At 37.7% G+C, this 22,079-nt stretch overlaps 1 protein-coding gene across 6 annotated transcripts in view; it reads left to right on the top strand.

The window, feature by feature from the left end:
* The window catches only part of Diaph3 (diaphanous-related formin 3), a 469,632-nt gene that overhangs the window by 173,540 nt on the left and 274,013 nt on the right, over window positions 1-22,079 (top strand). For all 6 annotated transcript variants that reach the window (XM_063274163.1, XM_063274159.1, NM_001305172.1 and 3 more), the window contains 2 exons: window positions 2,830-3,138; window positions 3,859-3,973. In XM_063274163.1, the coding sequence (XP_063130233.1) occupies window positions 2,830-3,138; window positions 3,859-3,973 (424 nt within the window). The remainder of the gene's footprint in view (window positions 1-2,829; window positions 3,139-3,858; window positions 3,974-22,079) is intronic.

Below are 22,079 nucleotides of genomic sequence, written 5' to 3'. Positions count from 1 at the left end.
TTTCGAAATCATACCAGGGGAGCAAAGGTCATCTTGGATCTTTACAATCTCGAAATGTATAAACTTTACTTTTTCCTGTATGTTTCCAATATTATTGTGTTTCTTTAGGCTGCTGTTTATAAGGTGAAGACGGTCTTTGTCACAGTTTTCCTCCTTGTGTTTTTACGACTGTCCAGGCTTTTCCTAATTAACTGGCTTCCTTATGCTTCACTTGGGTTGTGCTACTAAAGTCACATGTTTCCTAAGTAATTAAGCGGAAAGGTTAAGAAAGTCCTTTACTCTTACATTTGTCATCCATCACTGATCTTTATCCTACTGCAAGAAATTATTGCTCAAACTACTTATTTTTTCAAACGTTCAGCCTATGGCTTTCCTTGCTATAAAAGATAACCCCTAGCTGAATGAGAACATTTTCTGATAATTTTTCAATTTCCAAAAGTAAATAGATTTAAACATGACAAAAAGGAGAAAATCTGGATTATGAGCAGATAGCTCCCTTGCACGCTGTACACATAAGACATGAGCTGGCAAGCACATCATCTGCATTCCTTCCACGGACATTCGCAGCCACACTCCTTCCTACAGCTCTCCATGTGCTGTCCTGAGGACAGTCGTCTGACATTGCTCTCTCATGCCAACTGATGGCTAGATGGCATTAGGCTCAAGTGCTTTGTTTCCAACGTACTGGCCTTTCTGCTTTCTTTTGCATATACAGTCCTAACTTTGTGACGAACCTTCTGGAAGATACCCTATAAGATCCTGTCTGTTGCTAAAAAGTAAAACCTCTTATAAACAAGAGAACTATTAGCCAGACATAGCACTTCATGCTTATAATCTTAAGAGTTTCAGAGTCTGAGGCAGGAGAGTTGATGAGAGTTTGAGGCCAGCCTGTCCTACTGAGTGTCACACTTAAAGGAAGATGATACTATTCTCATTGTCTTTTTATTTTCTTGTACGAAGTACCATGTTCAGCAAGGTTCTGGTTAAACTAAGGCTCTTTTTATATCAAATGAAACAGGTTTTGTGTGTGTGTAGAAGTGTGTCAGTTTTATAATTTATTGGCTTAAAGGAAATAGCTGAATATTTGTGACCTTTTTTTCTGTCTTTGGCTAATAAAAAATTTCTGAATGTTATTTAAAAATTTCCACTTGAATGATTTCTTGAAAATTCAGGATTAAAATATATATGATCTTTTGGACAAGTTTTTTTTTTTTTTTTTTTTTTTTTTTTGTAAAATGGTGCAATCTTATGCTGTAAAACTGAAATAAAATAAAGGAATCCCCTATATTGTTTTAAATCTTACACAGTGACAATCTCTGTTCATGGGTATTGGAGTAGAACCTTGCTTTAGTACTATAAGATGGCCCTATGCAGTCATTCTCTAACAACCCAGGACATTTTTTAAAATTTTCTTTCCCGTCTTTCCAACACTGTAACCTATGTTGTATATGCTGATATGTATGGATATATCTATATATACATATATGTAACTTAGTTTGTTAGTAATTTTAATTACAAAATACTTGTCCTGCTATAAGAATTAGCCCAGAGCTCCTCTGCATAGTTACCATCCATTCTCTTCATTCTATATGTCCCATGGGAATGTAATAATCAAAATGGGCAGTAGACGCCATGGATCCTTTGCAGGTCCTGGTTTTATTGTTTATCTGTGACATTTGACAATCAAAAACCTTACTCCCTAAGAAGTTCAGTATTCTTTTACCTCCTGATTGTGGCTCTTTTTTATTTTGTCCTTGTTTTTTATTCACTTGCCCATTTCGTCTCTTCAGTCACTGTGTGTACCTGTCATAGCCTTTGGGTGATACACAGGACATAGTCACATCCCTCCTAAAGCTCATGTGTCATCAGCAAGACAATCGTCCAATCGTCCTTTCTGTAGTTGCGTCACAGCATGGCTGAGAGATTGTGAGAATAGGGTTACACTAGGACATGACAGAGTGGGCAGGACAAGTTGTCTCAGTGTGTCCCAGCAAAGGACCTATTAGTTCAGATTGAAAGAGCAAGTAGAAGACAAACGAATGTTCTGGGTAATCAGAACAACTGATATTGGAACCTGATACTAGTATATTCTATATATGGATTTGAGTTTGGCACATACACAAATTAAAAGAACATCTCCTAAAGGTATCCCCGGGAGAATCAATGATGTGAGCTTAGATTCTCTTCCCTCCCTCTGACATGTATTTGGATACTATAGAGAAGACTGGAGCAAAGGTACTCATGTTGGAAATATCACACACCACACCACACACACACACACACACACACACACACACACACACACACACACACATGTATGTATGTAATATGTATGAATGTACATATGTATATATGTATTTTCTATGAATCTTATCATAAGTGAAATCTTACCCAATAGGAAACACAGACATATACTAAACTTTTTGTATTCCGAGAAAATATAACAGTGTAATAATGTTATATATATGTGTGTGTGAAACATAACACTGTCTATATAGAGATGGTTTCCCCTGCTGTATGCACTCCACACACCCTGAGTGGACTTCCTTCCTCATAAAGCTGTTAGTGATATTTGGAGACTGCTGACTGTTGAGTCTTCTAGCCTCACGGACTCATTTCTACCAACTGCTTCAAAATGGGGAAATTACATTTTCTTGAGAATGAGCATTATAGTTATATGGTCAAATTGGAAGAAATGTTTTTAGAAGTTTATAAGCAATTGCTAAGTACTGGCATTTTAAATTTAATAACTTATTTTTGAAAAAAAAGTAGTTCTATTATTTGTGCACACATTCTTAGTATTTTTTGTTTTCTTTTTTCCTTTTCCAGTTTGGTGCCTTACCACCTGGTACAAAAATTCCTTTGCAAACTTCGGCAAAAGGTGAACCTGGCCCTTCAGCCTTTCCTCCTGCCCCACCAGCACTGGGTGCAGGAGTGCCGCCTCCCCCACCACCCCCACCTCCACCACCTCCACCTCTTCCGGGAATGGCAATGCCATTTGGTGGCCCAGTACCACCACCACCTCCCCTGGGATTTCTTGGTGGGCAAAACTTTATTCCATTAAACCTGCCATTTGGGTTGAAACCAAAGAAAGAATTTAAACCTGAAATCAGCATGAGAAGATTGAATTGGTTAAAGGTAAGGCTTACTAGTGGGAGTAGACATACTTCTCCCTAGATTAACACTTCAATTTAGATTTACTAAAACATAGTTTCCAATGGGAACTCTTCTAAGGACAATATATTGATATGGCATGTAGGTGCACACACACACACACACACATCATGTTTGTTTATATATTTTATGTATGATCATTATTTTTTGTTGGAAGTGTTGAAATCAAGTACTTTGTTGTAGTCTATTTTCTGATTTGTAAATTTTATTGCCTTTAACTGTATACTTATGAATTGTTTCTCAAAAATTCAAAATGTTATCTTTTATAGTTCCCTCCTCTTGGGAGCTTTTAGTTTGTACATATGTCATAGATATTCTGAATACCACTGAAGGATAGTCTCCTGGTCATGTAAATGTGGGAGATGGTGTGGAATGTTAACTCCCTTCAGGATGCATAGTGCAAATGAACATTACTAATAACTGAAAATACAGCTATGAAGAAACAAATTAATCTTTAATACATGTAGCTTCAAATCCACAATCATTTGATCATGGAAACTGTTTTCTTCTCCTCATAAGACATCAATATTATATAGGATCTGTCTGTCACTGAGCAGACGTTGGGGACATGTCTTAGGGAGATGACTTCATGAACATCTGCTCAGGGACAATGGTCTGCGTGCCGTGATTGGGCCAGGATGGGTGAAGCGTCCACCTGTTTATGAGTCGCTCTTCTGATTGCAGATCGGACCAAATGAAATGTCTGAGAACTGTTTCTGGATAAAAGTAAACGAAAATAAGTATGAAAATAAGGATTTGCTTTGTAAACTTGAGAACACATTTTGTTGCCTAGAAAAAGGTAAGTTTCATAGTTTGGTTATTAACTTTATTTAGAAAAATTTTAACATTGATTCTTAATAGTTATGTGTAAAATACACCAAGAATCCCTCAGTATGGCACATTTCTATTACTTACACATACGTAAATGATCTAATGAAATCTTTCAAAGCAGTTTTCCTCACGCAGGTGATCACATGAACAATTTTAAATTAAAAATTCTGAATATGCACTTAGGAGTTTTCTATGTAACATCATTTCAAAGCTGGTCTATTGAGGTCATTTCGACTTTCTCCTCAAAGCTGTGCATTTCCAGAGACAATGTGAGGTGAAGTCTCATTATGCTTTCGTATGTCTAGAGAGGAATCAACTTCTTAAATACATGCTGTTTACTAAGCACAGTGCTAGATATACCTAATATATAACGTTCAAATTGATCATCACACCCATTTACAAATATTGTCTGAACTTTAAAAATTCTTTTGTATCCATTGAAATGCTTCCTAAAATATAACCGTAAATTAGAAACCCTTAAGAAATAATTGTAAATTGTAAACTTTGTCTACATAGTAATTGTAGAATTACTAGGTTTTTCTGTGCAGGATTTGTCTTGAATAAAATATTGAAAATTCTTTATTGTGGTCTTTAAAGGCAGCGGAGAATTTTTGATAAGCTCACCCAAGGAAAACTTGTGAAGTAAGCAGGTCTTAATTTTACCTTTTGATTATGGTGAATCAAAATTTCCTTTGAATAAGATTAGTTCAGTCTTAAGGCAATCAAGGGAAATGTGTGTAGTTAAAATATGTATTTACATGTAAAACACTTCAGAATTTCAGATTTCACAATCTGGAATTGATTAGTTTTCCCTTCGCCTTGCTAGTAGGAAAAAATGGTGGCACCTCCAAGCTATTTAGGTGAAGCCGGCACTGAGCTACCCTTCTGTCTCCCGTCTTACTCTGATTACTTTCTTAATTAATGAAGCTCAAAAGGGAAACTTGTTAGCATGTCTTTAATTTAGCTGTAGTGTTAGCCCTAAATGAAATAATTGGACCTTTAAAAATTCTTAAGTCATTTAACTTTAGCCTTGATATTCATGGTTGCAAGGGGGAGAAATCCATTTGTTAAATCTAATACTGGTTGAAAAGAGTAAGGTGTGAACTAAGGATTCCTCTCTAAGTAGACTTACTTCTGTCCGCCTCTGCCAATTTTGACTCTTTGCTATAAAATCTCTCACTCAACTAAAGCTGACAACGTCTACATCATGTTTCTTCAGCTTACCTGCAGCTTGGTTTCTGTTTATGTATTTAATCCTATGACGGTGGATGATAGTTTTTATACTGAATAAAAAGAACTTGAAAGGCAGGGTCGTGATCCTGAGCAATACCAGCATTTCCTAATGACAATCAGACCTGCTATGTGGAATGACTATTTCTTTGACGTTGATCTCAGTGAATTATCCCTTTAGAGCATTGCATGATGAGCCATGGGTAATTTTCTTCCATTTCTAGTACATAAGCATTTTAACGAAAAAGGGTAGCTGTTGTGTTAGGTTTAGAGAGAAAATATAGATGTTTATTGGGAGTGATCCAAATGAAAGGAACAAGGATGCTGCAAACCTCATGTGTAGATGTGTTTGTGGCATCGGCAGGCTGTTCCATGTCATCTGGTTGGCCTGTCTGTGCTATTGCTCACATTTGCTTGCGTACAATGATCCCACAGTTGGTTATGATTTATCATTTCTGAATTCAAAATCAAATTGTGCTCCTTATCATTCATTAGTCCAGATCACAATCCTCTTACATTTCCTGAGATTCCTGTTTGTGTGGGGTAGGTGTGGCGAGAGGGCCAGCTCTGGATTATTTTAACCATCAGTTTGCATTTGAAGTAGAGTCTTCCATTAGTGAAGAATGTAGTGTTTGTACAAGTGTGTCTGCGTTTTATTGTGTTGAATCTTTGCAGTGGATAGTTCTGGTACTTCTCAGTCAATAAGGATGGAAATTCAGTCTTGAACATTTACTGTAGAGATAATAATCTTGTGTGTTTTCTAAGCTTGGGAAATACGTAGTAAGAACAAAAGAGGCAAAGAAAATCATTTGGCCAGTATTTGGTTAGTCTCTAGTTTCTCAACATACTGTGAAGTTGGGAGGAACCTGTGATCCCCGTTCAGCTCCTGTGCTCACGAGGCTGGATTCTTTTCTTTCCATCTTTCCTCTCTTTCCCCCTTTGCTAATTCCCGTCCTTTCTGTCTATTCTTTTTCTTTTTTTTTTTTTTTTTTGGTTCTTTTTTTCAGAGCTGGGGACCGAACCCAGGGCCTTGCGCTTCCTAGGTAAGCGCTCTACCACTGAGCTAAATCCCCAGCCCCCTGTCTTTTTCTTAACTCCTTTAAATGTGGAGATAATAATCTTGCATGTTTTCTAAGCTTGGGAAATACATAGTATGTATATGCTTAAAATGTATATATGTGTGTGTGTGTGTGTGTGTGTGTGTGTGTGTGTGTGTGTAAAATCTGGCTTAGAATTACTGTGTGGACTGGTCTGTTCTCAAACTCAAAGAAATTCCCCAGCCTCTGGCTCCAGAGATTTGGAATTAAGACCAGCACCAGCACACCCGGCTGGGTAGTCTTTATGCTATCCTGGTTGATTTTTACTGCATAATCACTGTTCCAGTGATCATAAAGTACTTTTTACTTTATGCAGAACCATCTTTCCATAGTCAGAGTCATGTTCTTGGTAAGGGTACATGGGATATGGATTTTATCTCTTAACTCCTATTGGCCATGCATGTATATGTTATATATGTATATGTGTATGCATATATTATATATGTTTGACATATATGTGTATTGTTTCTATGCATTTTCAGTTAGTTATCATCTTCTTCTTAAATTAGTTCTGTCTATTCCCATTCATTTCACTGTTGTAGTGAGAAATTGCGTTTGTCATACCTTTGAAAGTATACATACGTTAAGCCTTTTTTTTTTTGCAGATATATATGGAAAAATTCCAAGTGTTTTCCTTTTCTTCTTTTCCTATATATCTGTTTAACTGTCCCTCTCTATTGGACAGTTCTTATTCAAACCTACAAATGCTGCTGTATTTTGCATGTTCAGCTTTCTCTTGGACATTGGGAAAAGTGAACTGAATAAGAGGACGCTCTCCCGTTACTCCTGTTGCTTTTACAATCTTAGTAAGTTTTAGGAAATTTACTCAGCTTCCCAGTTGAAACATATAAATGAAGACTGGAACAAAACGGACTCATCTTGACTTCAGAAGCTCTGATGTAGTTTATAGTTTTTAGCTTCTGTTAATACTTAACAAGGTTATATAAAGCACTGTTTATATATATCAAATTTAATCACAATATTCATATTTTGAACATTTGGTATCATCAAAGCAATGCTAATCACTCTCTCTCTTGTACAAGATTGGAAGCATCTGTTAATTTTTTTGCAGGCTGTTGGGAAATGGATTAAAGTATCCTAACAGGTTATTGGTGTTGCATTTGTCAACTAAAATTAATATTAATTACTTTCATTATTCACAAACTGTTAACTTAATAGGGATGAAAGGGCTTTCTGGAAGTATATGAATAGTGTAATTCATTTGGACTGATTTATTATGAAAATCTGTTTTCACATTTGTTAGCATTTTGAGGTAATCACTTTTTGTAACAGGTGCGTCATATTTTCCAGATATGGCTAATAAACTGGTTTATAAACAATTTTTCAACTGAATGGTCATGGCATATGGAAATAGTTCATGGATTTTGTACTTAAGAACAAGTCAAGCTTAGCTCTCTGTTGTCATAGCTGAGTGGACAAAGTGCTAGGGTTGGATAACAAGTGACAAGCTGTGGATCATCACAGTGGTCCGTGACCACTTGGCTGTGATCAAGATGTCATTCTCTATTTAAAACATACTTCTTATGTTGTATATGAAAGTGCATCAAATGTCCCAAACTACCAGAAAATCCCACCTTACATTGAATGGTCTCATTTATAACAGCAAAGTCTGGTTCTTGGGAATATATGCCAATAAAGGGGTAATTCTCAAACGGATGCATCCTACTTAAACAGAAAATGACACTTGACAAGTACTAGTTGGGGCGATTACAGAAAAGTAAGTTGAGACTTATATATTTCTCTAGGGTGTATTAGTCATGTCCTTCACTGAATCTCACAAGATCTGAAGCCTTGTGGAAATTATGAAATAGGTAGTGAAGGGCTTGTTTCACTGCTAGAGACTACCACATCATTATCACTTACAGTGAACCCTCTATTGGGTTACAGAAGGTTTTGGAATTTATTCGTAAAATGTCTTATAATACAGGCCAGTTAGATGGTTCAACCAATAGCGTACCTGCTGTGCAAAGCATCTGACCTGTGTATCCATGGGAAAGAGAAAACTGATGTCCAAAGTTGTCCTCAGATGTTGTCCACACCAGTAGTGCCTTGCTCATGAATCTCTTTCTGTCAAACGTACACACACACACACACACACACACACACACACACACACACACACACAGAGAGAGAGAGAGAGAGAGAGAGAGAGAGACAGAGACAGAGACAGAGACAGAGACAGAGACACAGAGAGAGACACAGAGAGACAGAGAGAAGAAAAGAAAAGAAAAGAAAAAAATGAATGAAAATGCAGTCTTCATAGAAATAGACTAAAGTGAAGGCACCAGTGAATATGTAACTACAGACACCTTTCGAGTTAAAACTTTGCCTTGGTTTCATTTTATGTACAGTGTGTTTGGTACAGTGATAGAGGTTTTATAGGTCATTGTGACTAAAAATATGTATTTTGTGGAGATGCTGTAAACAGGAAGGCGTGTGAGTGTGCGTGTGTGCGTGTGAGTGTGTGCATGCTTTTACATGTGCACACGCATGCACACTTGCTGTTGTGTCCTTGTTGCCTTTGTCCTGTTCTCTTTTCCTTCTTTCACTGCAGTAAGTATCATATCAGGGCACAGGATGACTGGAATCCTCTGTCTAGTGGTCGGGATGCTCCTTCTGACTCGTGTTCTTGGCATTTTAGGTATTAAATTGTAAAAATTGTTACTAGTGTGTTGGTAGATCTTATCTCACACCTTTTTGATTCTTTTTTTTTTTGGTTTTATGTATTCTCTGCCTAATTTCCTACTTAGTTTATTAATGAAATGAGACACTTAACCATTTGCACTCTAATTGATTTGCACATTCTTTCCCTTTTGAGCAAATTAATCTTTGCCTCCTCTGCATCTTATTTTACAAGCCTGGATCCTCATTTAGAATTGCTGTCCATAGTTCTTCTCCCAAGTGCGCTTCCCACCATCTTAGTACTGCATTGACTAGCTTAGATCAGGCCGAACTTCCTGGTCTTAATGAGTATCTCTGTTCCACTGTGGAGCATGTGGAGTTGTGACATAGTATGCACAGGCTAATGTGTGGCCCTTCTTGCAAGGTACACACTACTTAGGCATTTGATATCAAATAGGATATTAAATTCTTTTCTAAAAGAACAGACTTTCTGCATTCAGTTAATGTATATATTTTTATAGTCTTAAGTACAAGTCAGCTTGTGATGACTGGGTGTTCAGGTGTTTATGAAAGCCCAACCCCATTTTCTCTTGAGGCTAAGTTATTTGGGCTTCTGATCTTTATGCCTTATATATTTTCTTTGTTTTATAGGCCTCATATAATTTTGCGTATCAATTGGGAAACAAGGCTAGAAACCTTTGCCACCCCAGTTCTCTTTTGTCTAGTGCATTGCTCATTCTTATGAGATTTCAAAGTTACATGTACCTTATTCCTGGAGAGATTAGCTCAGAGCCACTAGGAAAAAAAAAAAAATCACACCAGTGTTTTCTCTAACCTCTTCTCAAAATTTAGGTTTTCCTTCCATTATATATCTACTTCATTTGGGAGCATATATCACATTTACACAGTATGCTTTTATTATATATTGGAATTATTCTAAACACTATAACCTCTTACTTACACTCTCAGTCTTTGAAAATTAAGGGTAACCCTCTATCTAGCTGATTACTTAATGGCATTTTTTATTTAATATGTAATAAATAGTTGTATGTTTTTATTTGTTTTCTCTTGGGAAGAGAGACAAAAGATAGGAGTTCAAAAGAGAGATCACAGTTGTGTTTTGTTTCTAATTTTCCTTTTTAAAGGGGTAGAGATTGGCTAGAGGTAAACTAGGAGTACACAAGAGAACCCTGCATTGGGATGCAGCTCTCACCCAGCTGAGTGCTTGTTTGAGGTGTGCAAATGCCAGTACTTAACTCTGTCATGTTTAGTCACCTGCATGGACATGCCTGAAGTGTTTGGCCTGCACTCAGGACCCAAGCAGGGTTCTAAGGGGCCATCTGTCTGGATCTTCCGATGTGCCTTTTGCCATTGACTAGAACAAATTTCTAAAGGAAAATCTGAACTGTGCATTTCTGTTGATGCCACATGTGCTTATTACTGTTTTTTTTTTTTTAAAATAAGGGTTTAATTGTTTTTTCTTTTTGCATTCCATTGTCTACTGAAAATTATATTCCTTAGTACAAATATTTAATGATAATTGCTTAGGCTACTTCTGCTGACCCCAAATTTACTGATCTTTCGATGGTATTGAACTATTTGTCTTGACATACATGAAAAGTTATCTCTACAGAACCATTTACAGAAGCTTAAGATGAGGCACACTGTGGTTCTTTGGTTCACTTTTCCGTGGTAATTTATGCGTAACGTGATATAACACCTGGCTCCTACCCCTTCTGAGTGGGCCGGGGTACTGGGTTACAGTACATACAGTACTTCAACAGCCCGTCGAGCCCTGCAGCTGAGGCTTGCACCAGCCTTCACCGCTTAGCTGCTCTCATGTGTAGTAGTCTTGCAGCTGTAGGCTGGCAAGGGTTCCACTTGCCTTACTGCCAGCTGGGTCTTTGGCAGGACAGGCTGAAGCCCTTTCCTTGGGTCTTCCTGATTGTGTCTTAGTGAACATCTGGACAGTGTTTGGGGTGTGGGTTGATAATTGGTTACTGAAATGTGTTTGGATTTTTTTTTTTTATAACTTAGAGACCAATACATGTTTTTTCGTCCTCAAATATTCCATCTAATTTGAATCTTTAAAGAGGACATCCCCTTTTTGAGATGGAATCTGGCTTTATTCTTCAGTTGTCTTTGAACTTATGGGCTCAAGAGATCTGTGCGGTTCAACCTGTTGAGTAGTGGAGACTATAGGCATGTCCCTCTGGGCCAGCCTCCCCCCTCTCTAGTCCTGAATCTTGCTACTTACTGCATGCATTAGTAAAAGTACACAGGAAATTTATGCAAAACATGGAATTCCTTCATTAGAAAAGTAGTACAATACTGTTGATTTGTTTTTGAAGCACTCACTTGTTTACTAGTTGACACTTATTTCTTCTCCAAAACAATTCTGGGCAAGAAACAAGGCATGTTATCTACATTTTATATATAGACAAAAGTTATGCTTTGAAGAGAAGTTCATCTGAAAGAAGCAGGGGCTGAACGGAATACAGATCTGAGTGTGAGGCCATGACTTTCTCAGCTCTGCCATGCCGCTTCTCTGATTAAAAGAAATCCTATTATGTTTTATTTAAAGTGTTCTTCTTTGATTTAAAATAATTTTCCTCTCATCTCCTGCCACCTTACCACTGCCCCACAGCGGTTCACCCTCATCCCACGATTTATATTAAAGGCTTTAAAACTTGCCATTTTTTATTAAGACCATCTTTCATCATTTGGCACCTCTATTCACATCTGTAAGTATTTGAGCTGTAAATACCAACCACCATGCTGTGGTGTGGACAGGAGACACAGGGGCTCTGGAGTCCACCCTCTAAGTGCATAACCCTGGCTTTTACAGCTATAGTGTTTTCCTCTATCAAGTGGGGGACATAATACCTGTCTTATGCGGTTATTGTGAGGATGATAGCATGCATATTGTAAAGCAACTTTTGCAGTGGCCAGCTCATTGTGTTGCTCAAAAAAGAACTTACTTTTGACACTGTCGGCTTCATTTCCACTGGTAAAGTTTTGTTTATCATCTCTGACTCTTCTATATGTTACTTTTTGTCACTGAAGAAGTAGAACTATCTTTTCTCTGAAGGTTCATATTTTCTTTTCATCAAGTTAAGTATAAGCCTTGTTTAGCATTTTAAGACACCCATGTTGTTCATATTTATGGGATATCACATAGTGTTTTGATATATATTCTTATTGCATGATATTTAAATTGAGATAAACTTACTTGTATCTTCGAACAGTCTTTCTTTCTTCCTTTCTTTCTTCCTTTCTTTCTGTCTGTCTGTCTGTCTGTCTTTCTTTCTTTCTTCCTTTCTGTCTGTCTGTCTGCCTTTCTTTCTTTCTTTCTTTCTTTCTTTCTTTCTTTCTTTCTTTCTTTCTTTCTGTCTTTCTTTTTTTGGTGGAGAATACAGTGAAAGTTCCTTTGAAATATACAGCCATATCTGTTACCTGTCTTCAGCCTACCTGCAATCAGACCCCTAGGTCTGTTTGCTTCCATCTAATTGTAACCTGGTACTCAGAATCTGTCCCCTGCCCCTTACTCTTCCCATCTTCCGGGAGCCATCACTGTGTTTTTGACTTTTTTTGGTAATCCTGTTTGATTCTTTTTATGAGTGGCATTATGTGATACTTTCTTTGTGTGCCTGGATCGTCTCATTTAACATATGGTTTCTAGTTCTGTTCACATTGCTGCATATGACAGAACTTCATTCTTGTGGTTAAATATCTGTGTATGTGTATAGTTCATTTATTACTTGACGGATGGATACTCCAGTGGGTTTCATTTGTTAGCTCTTGTGACTAGTATTTTCATACATTCAGGCATGCATATGCTTTTTCAACATCCTGATTTCATTTCCTCTGGGTGTACTGATATCAGGGAGAATGCAGGATCATTTGAGCTTTCATGTTTTCTGTACCTTCCACAGTATTATCTATAAGGCTGTAGTAAGTCACATGCCACTCACCATTTGTCATCTCTTGTCTTCTTGATAAATGTCTGTTTTCACTGGCACAGGTTTTGTTTGTCCTTCTCTACTAACAGTGCTAACTTTTTTCTTATAACTAGGGTACCTGCATGCATTATTTAAAGAAACATCTATTCAAGAATATTTGCCTCTCACTTTAATTGAATGATCTAGTTTGACTTTGAATTTGGATTTTTCCTATGTAATTTAGCTATTACCTTCTTTTCCTCAACAGGGCCTGCTATTTGCTGGTGTTTTCTTGTTTTTCAGGCTGTTTACTTTGGTGATTGTTTCTTATTCTGCGATAATTGTTTTCTTTTCTGTGTAGAAGCATTTGAGGTTGATGTAATTCCATGTAATATATTTTTTGCTTGTGTTTCCTATTCTTCAGGGTCCTGGGTAAAACAAAACCAAAACAAAACCTTTCCCCTTTCCAGGGTTTGGAAGCATTTCTGGTTTCCTTTGCAATTTCATCATTTCAGGTCTTTTTATTTAAGTCTTTAATCTTTTTGGAATTGATTTTCACATAACTTGCAAGATAGAGGGCTGTTCCCTTCTTCTCAGATTCTTGAGACCTCAATCTTTTCAGTGTTGTTTATGCAAACAACCTGCTCTTTCTCCTGAACATGCTCTTAGCATTTTTGTTAGAAAGTTGTTGCTTCTGTATGTGTGGGCTTACTCGTGGGCACTCTACTCGGTTGGTTGCTGGTTTAGGTTTTGTGCCAGTGCTAGCTGTGACAAACCAATCTGTGTTGGACTCTGGTCCCCTTCCAGTGGTGCTTTCTGTATCACAGAGGTACCTTATGAATATCCTGTCTAACAGCCACTTAGGAAAATGTCACAGTGCTCTGCCTTGTTAGCTTTCTAAAAGAAAGATTGTTCTGGCCATGTCCCTCTCAGTTTCTGGGACTTGTATTGTGCTTTACTAAGTTTCTTAAGGGAGGAATTTGTTGGATCAGGAAGTAATGTAAAGGTACATTTTTTTCCCCTGGACCTTCTTTTCTTTCTGTGTATATGTCAGTTGTGTATTTAAGGCTTGAGGAATTTTATAGTGTTGCAAAAGCTATATTTTTTCAAATGGGGCTTTTCTTGTTATGGTTTAGTTTAGAATGTTAACAGCTTCAGAGTGATTTTGAAAAATAAAAACCACATTTTCTCATTCAAATAATTATTTTTGACAGGCACTTACAGTTTCAAAGGTGATGGAGCATGGTATGGATGGCTTAATGCAAGGAGTTAGGATGCACAAAGAGGAGGCAGCCCTCAGTTGATAGGCGACCATGAGTGCCAAGTAGAGCTTATGGCTAACTTTTCCCCAGCGTTTGCAGGAAATGTGATAACTGTTAATTTTGTAGTCTCTGAGTGCTGAAGGCAGGCTCAAAGCAGTACAATGCTGCAGGAGCAGAAAACACCACTGCTCACTCTTCCTGAGCTGTTGTGGTTTAAGGGAATAGAAATGAGTTGCGAGCGTTGTTAAAGCGTTGCTGACTTGCAGTTGTACCAGGCTTATCTTATAATCTGTGGTGTTACTTGATGTCGATTTTCAGGATCAGTAACAAATTAAGGACAAGGAGAAGGAAATGTTGGTTTGTAGCTTAACTGCAGATATGTGTCTGTATTTCTACTTGGCCAAGAGCTTGCCACTTTAAGGATTTCGAATATCTTCAACTAGCAAGTGTTCATCTTAGGATATATTTAATAGCCCTAAACATGGGATTCGAAGGCTCTTGGCATTTCCCTTGCTGTTCTCATGTATATGAACTTTTTTTGGCAACCGAAGAGGAAACTTCCTGGCAGAGAACAACTGAAACCAGCAGTCTGGTACTGCGCACTCTCGATGTTCTCCTCCCAGTGACAGTCTCGTGTTGGCCTTTGCTTTACTTTGTTCATAGTTCAGGCAGAGTGTGATTAGCAAGCAGAGGCAGGAGGCATCATTTTGCTCGCAAAGGGCCATTGATGTCTTTTCTATTCCATTGCTCACTAATCTCCATGGATGTAGCTACTGCCTGAAACTCACACATTGCTGTGTATCTAAAGCACACTTACCTGTTACTTCTGCTTCCTCAGGTTTTCCAGCTTTCAAAGGCCACCCATATTCCTTGGCAAGTTCTCCATTTTCCAAAGCTGGTAGCTTTAGGCCGTCCCATTATATCTTCCGGGCCTGACTCTTGTTCTGGTCTTGTCTATGAAAAGGCTCTCTTAAGGAATCATGTGCATAAATCAGCTCACCACATGCTTTATGTTACTTTTCCTAGCCCAGATTCTTTTACACTATCCATATCCTAAGTTTTCCCTTTTTTGTAACATATTCAATCATTGTAGAATGATTCTTTGGAAAGGAGTTCTGGGAGTGGGGCAGTGCTAGACTATAGAGTCACAGGATCCGACAGAGCGCCTGGCTTAGTGCTTAGTGGTCATTGTGTCAGTCCCTTGGGCTCATTCCCATTATAGTGGTGCCATTCAGGGACCTGGGACACCGTGACTCAACTCTTTAACCATTTCCTCTGCTCACTGAGTATTTGTAGAGCGATTATTAGCCACATTAACTCTAATGTTTTTCTTACCACAATAGATTTCTTTCTGTATTTCTAGGGAAAACTATAAGTTCCAGAAAAGATTGTTTCCACCACATTTATTCATCTATATGATATTCAGTTACTGTACAGTAGGTATCATATGTATTATAAGTCTTCTTGCTTATAATATATCTATATTCCTGTTTTGGTGGGTATTATTAAATTCTGTATTTATATTTTACTTTACATTCTTCATTCTATAGGAGTACTATTAAAAATCTACACTGCCATTCTCATTTAAAATATCAGTTTTCAATTTGTGTTCGGCAACCCCTTTGGGGGTCAGATGTCCGTTTTACAGGAGTCACATGTCAGATATCCTGAATATCAGAAATTTACATTATGATTCATAGCAGTAGAAAACTTACAGTTCTGAAGTAGCAATAAAATAATTTTGTTGTTGGGGGTCACCACAACATGATGATCTATATTAAAGAGATATAGCATTAGGAAGGTTGAGAACCATTGACTTCAAACCAAATTGTTACTATCACTTTAGTTTAAAGTTCAGAGATAATTTTAATTTATAAAAATAAAGATATTTTGTACATTATTAACTTTTGGATAATAAATTACATTGGCTATAAAGTAAATAACTTTCAAAAAGTAATTACATTTCAAACTATATATTATTATTCTTGACCCATGATGTTTCTTAGTTTACTTTTATTTGAATTGTATTTATGTTTTTATGATAGAGAATTGGAGAGAGAAGGACATTTTCATGGAGTAAACATTATTCACACTTAACAACCACCTACAAGTGGATTGGAATATATAATTTCATAACAATAATATATCATAGTTATATATTTCAATGAATAATTTAAAATGCATTTGAAAGTTTATTTTAATTGAAAAAGGTCATCAATGAGAGAAATTACATTTATCAAATTATCCAATCCAATCCAATAGCCAATATTTCACACAAAATCTGCAATTAATTTTAATAGTTGCATCTTTGTTATATACTGGCTTTCTCCGCTGTCTTCAGACTGCCTGAGACTCCTTCCTGAAGCCAAGCTTCCCTTCCTTCTTTAATCTTCTTTTCTTTTTCAATTAGAGAACCAATTATTTTACGGGTTTCACAGGTCACAGTGGGACAGTTTGGCACTATGCTCCCAGAGACTTAGGATTCAACCCAGGAGAGCTGAGACAGCCAATGGAATAATTGTGTTACTCTTAAATGAAGCACATCAGTCTTTAGAGCTTTGATGTTTCCGTGTTTTGAAGTTATTTTTTTATATCATTAATAACTTTTAATTTCCCAAGTTTTATTTCATTTTCAATATTATGTGTTTATATAAAAATAAATATGAGATTTGCAGTGGGCCAATTATTTGTGTTAGTTTGATACACTTTAGTAGATTTAACAATGGTTCCGAAACCAGTAGTGAGGAAAACTGCGGTTGTGTCAGTTCAGCGTGCTGACAGTATTTACATGTCAGCACTCGTGTTAAGTGTGGACATGTAGCAGCATGAAGTACAGAGAGAGCCTGCTGGGACCTAGTTACCTGCCTGGTCCTCATGATAGTGATTTAGTATAGATGCTTTTAATGGGAAGGAGTCAGATTCTGACATGCTAAAGGCATGGCCCTGAAGGTCACATTGTCACTGAATTCTAGGACAGGACTTCTATTTGACTTTGCACTTTGTGATTTTTCCTCTGTTCTGTTGGACAGTAGGGCAGAGTTGTGACATCCAGTAGGCACAGGTTGTAGATATGTCTGTTTTGGTCCTTTACAAGTGGACAAGCTTTGGCAGTCATTTCAGTCACTATAGAGTTTACAAAGCTTTAAAGAAAAGTCTTCACGGTCTCTGTTCTCATCATCTCTTATAAGGAAATAATCCAAGCTGTGCTAGATTTATCATCCCTGCGAGGGATGTGAGGCTCATACCTATAATGTCTCACAGATGCACTTGCTCTAAAATATTATCAAGATGGACAAAGCCTCCTCAGTCTTGTGTGCATCTGATGTGCTGTTCCCATTGGCTTCCTGTAGTTTTTCACTGGAGCCTTGATCCACACTGGCCATGTAGCTCCCTTTCTTCTCTTTTACCTTCTTTATATAATCTGGAATATCTTCCTCGGAGTTCCCTTTTGCCCCTGAAACAATCCAAGTAGTGGTATGACTTGCATTGGATTAAGCACTGGAGAGGCTGCTTAAATCCAGAAATTTCCATTTCCTTCTCATGGCCCCCTTTACACGATTGGGTTCTTTCTTTTCAAGACAGAACATGCTGAAGTCTTGGGAATCATCATTATTCTTGTCCTCTATTCTCCAGCTACCCCATTTCTTTCTGTTCTTCCCATTGGACACATTGCATGGCCCTAGCAAAAGTCCAGAAATAGTCCGTTTCGGACTGTTTGATGATCAAGATGAGTACCCACCTATTTCTAAGTCCTGGATCCTGCACTTTGTAAGTTCACTGCTCCTGTACTTTTTAGTCCTGGCACATTTTGTGGTCTCTTCTTTCCCATTCTAATGATCTTTGGGCTGTTACTGTGTTTCACTCATCACAACCTAGTATATACTTCAGTTCTTATTGTCTGTGTGTCCCTTTATGTTTCTCTCTGTCTGTACCTATTGCAGTTTAAACTGCTTCAGTAAAAGGACCTTTGATTCATTTACTGTAATGTACCAAGGAATGAAAAGAACGTCAGACACACAGTGGCACTAAATTAGTGTTTGGTCAATAAAACAAGTTTAATCATTTTAGACTTCTTGAGCAAATTGTCTTCTTTTAATTTATGCCAGTAGGAATTGTGGTAGGAGACTAGCAGTATTTAAATAACCCAGAGTCCTATTATCTCTCTCTCTCATGGCTTTCACTCTGGTTGAGTAAGCTCCTTCTCCTACCCCATTTTAGCAGCAGGTAAGGAGGAAGAGAAGTCTTAAGTAAACACTGCTCTTATTGGCTGGAGCTTGATTTGATGTTTTCCTAACAGGTGCAGTGTTGGCTTTTAAAGTTTTCCCATGTAAATTGCTGCTTTGTTGGGTGTTTTTATTTTAAATTTTTATATACATGTATATGTGTATATTTTAGCCTGAATGAACATATGTGTGTTCACATGTGTATATGTGTTTCTGGATGGCAGATGACAACACCCTGCAAAGTTTGTGTGGTGCCATCCATCATTTTTTACTTATTTCATTTTGCAGGATCCCTTACAGACTTGAGTCTACCTAGTAGGCGAGGCAGGGATCTTTGTGTTTCCGTTTCCCCTAGGTACACCAGTACAACCACTGTTTATGTAGAAATCGCAGGTCCTTATGTTTGATTGTATATGAATTAAAATAAAGAACATTAACTCTTGTCTTAGTGTTTTACTGCTATGATCAGAAACCATGACCAATGCAAGTATTTTAAAGGACAACATTTAATTGGGGCTGACTTACAGGTTCAGAGGTTCAGTCCATTATCATCAAGGCAAGAACATGGCAGCATCCAGGCAGGCATGGCTCAGGACGAGCTGAGAGTTCTACATCTTCATCTGAAGGCTGCTAGCAGAATTCTGACTTCCAGACATCTAGCATGAGGGTCTTAAAACCATAGTATCACACCTAATCCAAAGGTCACACCTACTCCAAAAGGGCTACATCCTCTAATAGTGCCACTCCCTGGGCCAAGCATTACAAACCATCACATTCCACTCCATGTCCCCCATAGTTTAAACATATGAGTCTATGGGGTTCATGCCTAAACATAGCAAAATACAAAATACATTTAGTTCAACTTCAAAAGTCCCCATGATCTAAAGCAGTCTGAAGAGTGTTAAAAGTTCAAAGGTTCTTTTGAAATTCATCCAATCACTTAACTGTACTCCCCAAAGCAAGAAAGGAATACAGCTATGCAAACTCCGGATCCATCTCCATTTCTGATGTCAGAGCAATGTTCAGATCTCCAACTTCTTTTTCATCTTTGTTGACTGCAACAAACTGCTTTCTCTGGGCGGTTTCCACTTCCTGTTAGCAGCTTTCCTCAGAAATAGCCCAAGCTCTGTCATCTCAAACATATCGGATCTCCAAGGCAGCTTCAATGTTACAGCATCTTGTTTCAGTGTCTGGGATCCACACATGATCTTCTGGGCTCCTCCAAAGTGCTGGTATCTCTTCTCCAGCTCTACCCTCTGTAGTACGCTAAGCTCAGGTTGATCTACTCCACTGCTGCTGCTGCTCTTGGTGAGATCCAGGGTACTGGCATCTCCAATACACTGGGGTTTTCTGCTGCGTCTAGGCTTCGCCAATAGACATTCACAGGCTCTCTTCATGGTGCCGAGCTTCAACTCCTTTGCATGACCACTACAGTCCTGGGCCATCACTTGTCACTGAGGCTGCACCTTCACCAATGGCCTTCCTTGGCCTCTCACTGTGCCCAGCCTCAGCTGCTCTTCATGACCCCTTCATGTCTTCAAAACCAGTACCACCTGGTTGACTCTTGCACATTACCAAGTACAGCTGCAGCATGAGGTACAACCTTAGCTATCTCTGGAGCACAGCTTCTTTGTGCTCTGAGAAAACACTGCCCAGAAGGTTTCACCTCAGTGATGCTGGCTCTTCTTGATCACCACTAAGTTCTTAGCTCCAGCTGACCAGCATCAGTTGTCCCTGGAGTCCTTTTCATTCTGGACTCCAAAGCCAGAGCCACATGGCAGCTAGCATAAGGATCTTAAAGCCACAGTGACACAGCTACTCCAACTGTTCCACACCGTCTAATGCAGCCATGCCCTAGGCCCAGCACAATTCTATTCTTAGATGTGCTACTAAGTCCTTAAATCTAGTAGAACCACCTCAGGATTCAAATGATAATTTAATGATAAAAAGCTGTTACACATGATAGCAGAAGATTTACAACTATGTGGGAAACTTGTGATTCTGCCCAGAAGATAGATGTGTGTGTGTGTGTGTGTGTGTGTGTGTGTGTGTGTATGAATGCTATGATTCTGCTGTTAAACATAACTAGTGAAATTGACATAAAATATTATGCAATTAATTAAAACTGTATAGTTTAGTTAAACATATGATCTCTATTTTCTTATAAAGTAATTATTATAGAGATTTTAGAAAATGAATGAAAATTACTACCCTAACTCCTGTATTGCACTTAAATTCATTATAGGATTATATGCATTTTTCATAGTATCTTCCAAATTAGTGTTATATTAAAATGTTAATAGTATATAATATACTATATTTTAAATGTTCATAGTATAATAGTATATATATATATACTAAATATTAATAGTATATATACACTTAGATCTGTACTGTGTATATTTACACACTGTTAAGTGACATTTTTGATTAATAAAATGGAGTATTTCATTTAGTTTTTGTATCTCCACTGTTCGTTTTGTTTTCAAATAATTTTATTTCATAGTGGTTATTAGAACAGACTTGTGAACAAAATAGGCTCTCCCGTTGATGTCCCAGTTCTTTGCTGCTTAAGTTCTGCTATTTCTTCTGGGAAATCACTTCTGTGACTTCTCAGACTTGAATAGATTTGTTATTCCACACCACTTTCCTTTTTATTCTCACCTGCTGGTTTGTAAATCTAACAAAGTTTGCTTTGTGCTTAATAATGTCCTCCTTTTTTCTTCTGTTATAATGTCCCAATGGCAGGGCCTGGTTATTTTCTGCCTGCCTTATTTCTTGTATAGCAGCAATGTGTGCTGTTCACTGATTTATAGTGAACATGCGTTTGGTGAGTAAACAAATGAGTTGGAGTCCAGTATATGGGCAGTGACCACACTGGTGGTTACAGTGGTGGTGATACTGTCTGTCTGTCTGTTCATGGGCAGCAAGGAAAATTTATGTTCATATTAAGGAAGTCTTTGTGTGACACATTTAAGCATTGAGATTTTATTCTTTCACTTATTTATTCATAATTTAATGTACTCTGCTCTACATTCTGTCACAAATTTTGTAATATTTTTACTAGAGGTATGAAATGTTGTTTTGGCATGACACCCCCATATCAGATAGCTCTGGAGTGGATAAAACAACAGCAACAGCAACAACAACAGCAACAACAACAGCAACAACAGCAACAACAACAAGAAGCTCACGAAGAGAAAGGCTCAGCTTACCTGAGCTGGCATGACGAGGAAGCTCTTTTTAACCCTATAAAGAGTAAACGAAAGCGACCAATGAGTAGTCCACTTCATATTCCACATTTCTACTTTAGTTTGTGCTCTTAGTACCTAGAAAACCAGCCATCTTTGCTTAGCTTTTCGGAGCAGCTTTTTAAAAGTTTCAGGTGAGAAAGAAATGCTCAGGAAATTTGAGCAAATTTTGCTGGTTTTTTTTTTTTAAATTAGTCAAATACAACAAAAACTAGACACATAAAGATGAGGACATTCTTCCTGAGTGTTGGGAAGAATAATGGTAGGGGCTCGAAAGGGAGCCAGCGTGAAGCAGAGGTCAGTGTTCTGAGTGGTTTCTTGCATATTTCAAGACCAGAAAATATCCTGGCATGCGCATGCTTTAGGAATTGGTTGAGTGCTATAAAGTCATATACATTTTTAGCACAGCTTTTGGAATGAAATGGCA

The sequence above is a fragment of the Rattus norvegicus genome, chromosome 15 (assembly GCF_036323735.1).
Source record: "Rattus norvegicus strain BN/NHsdMcwi chromosome 15, GRCr8, whole genome shotgun sequence".
NCBI classification, from domain to species: Eukaryota; Metazoa; Chordata; class Mammalia; order Rodentia; family Muridae; genus Rattus; species Rattus norvegicus.
This window is presented reverse-complemented; position numbering and strand designations above follow the sequence as displayed.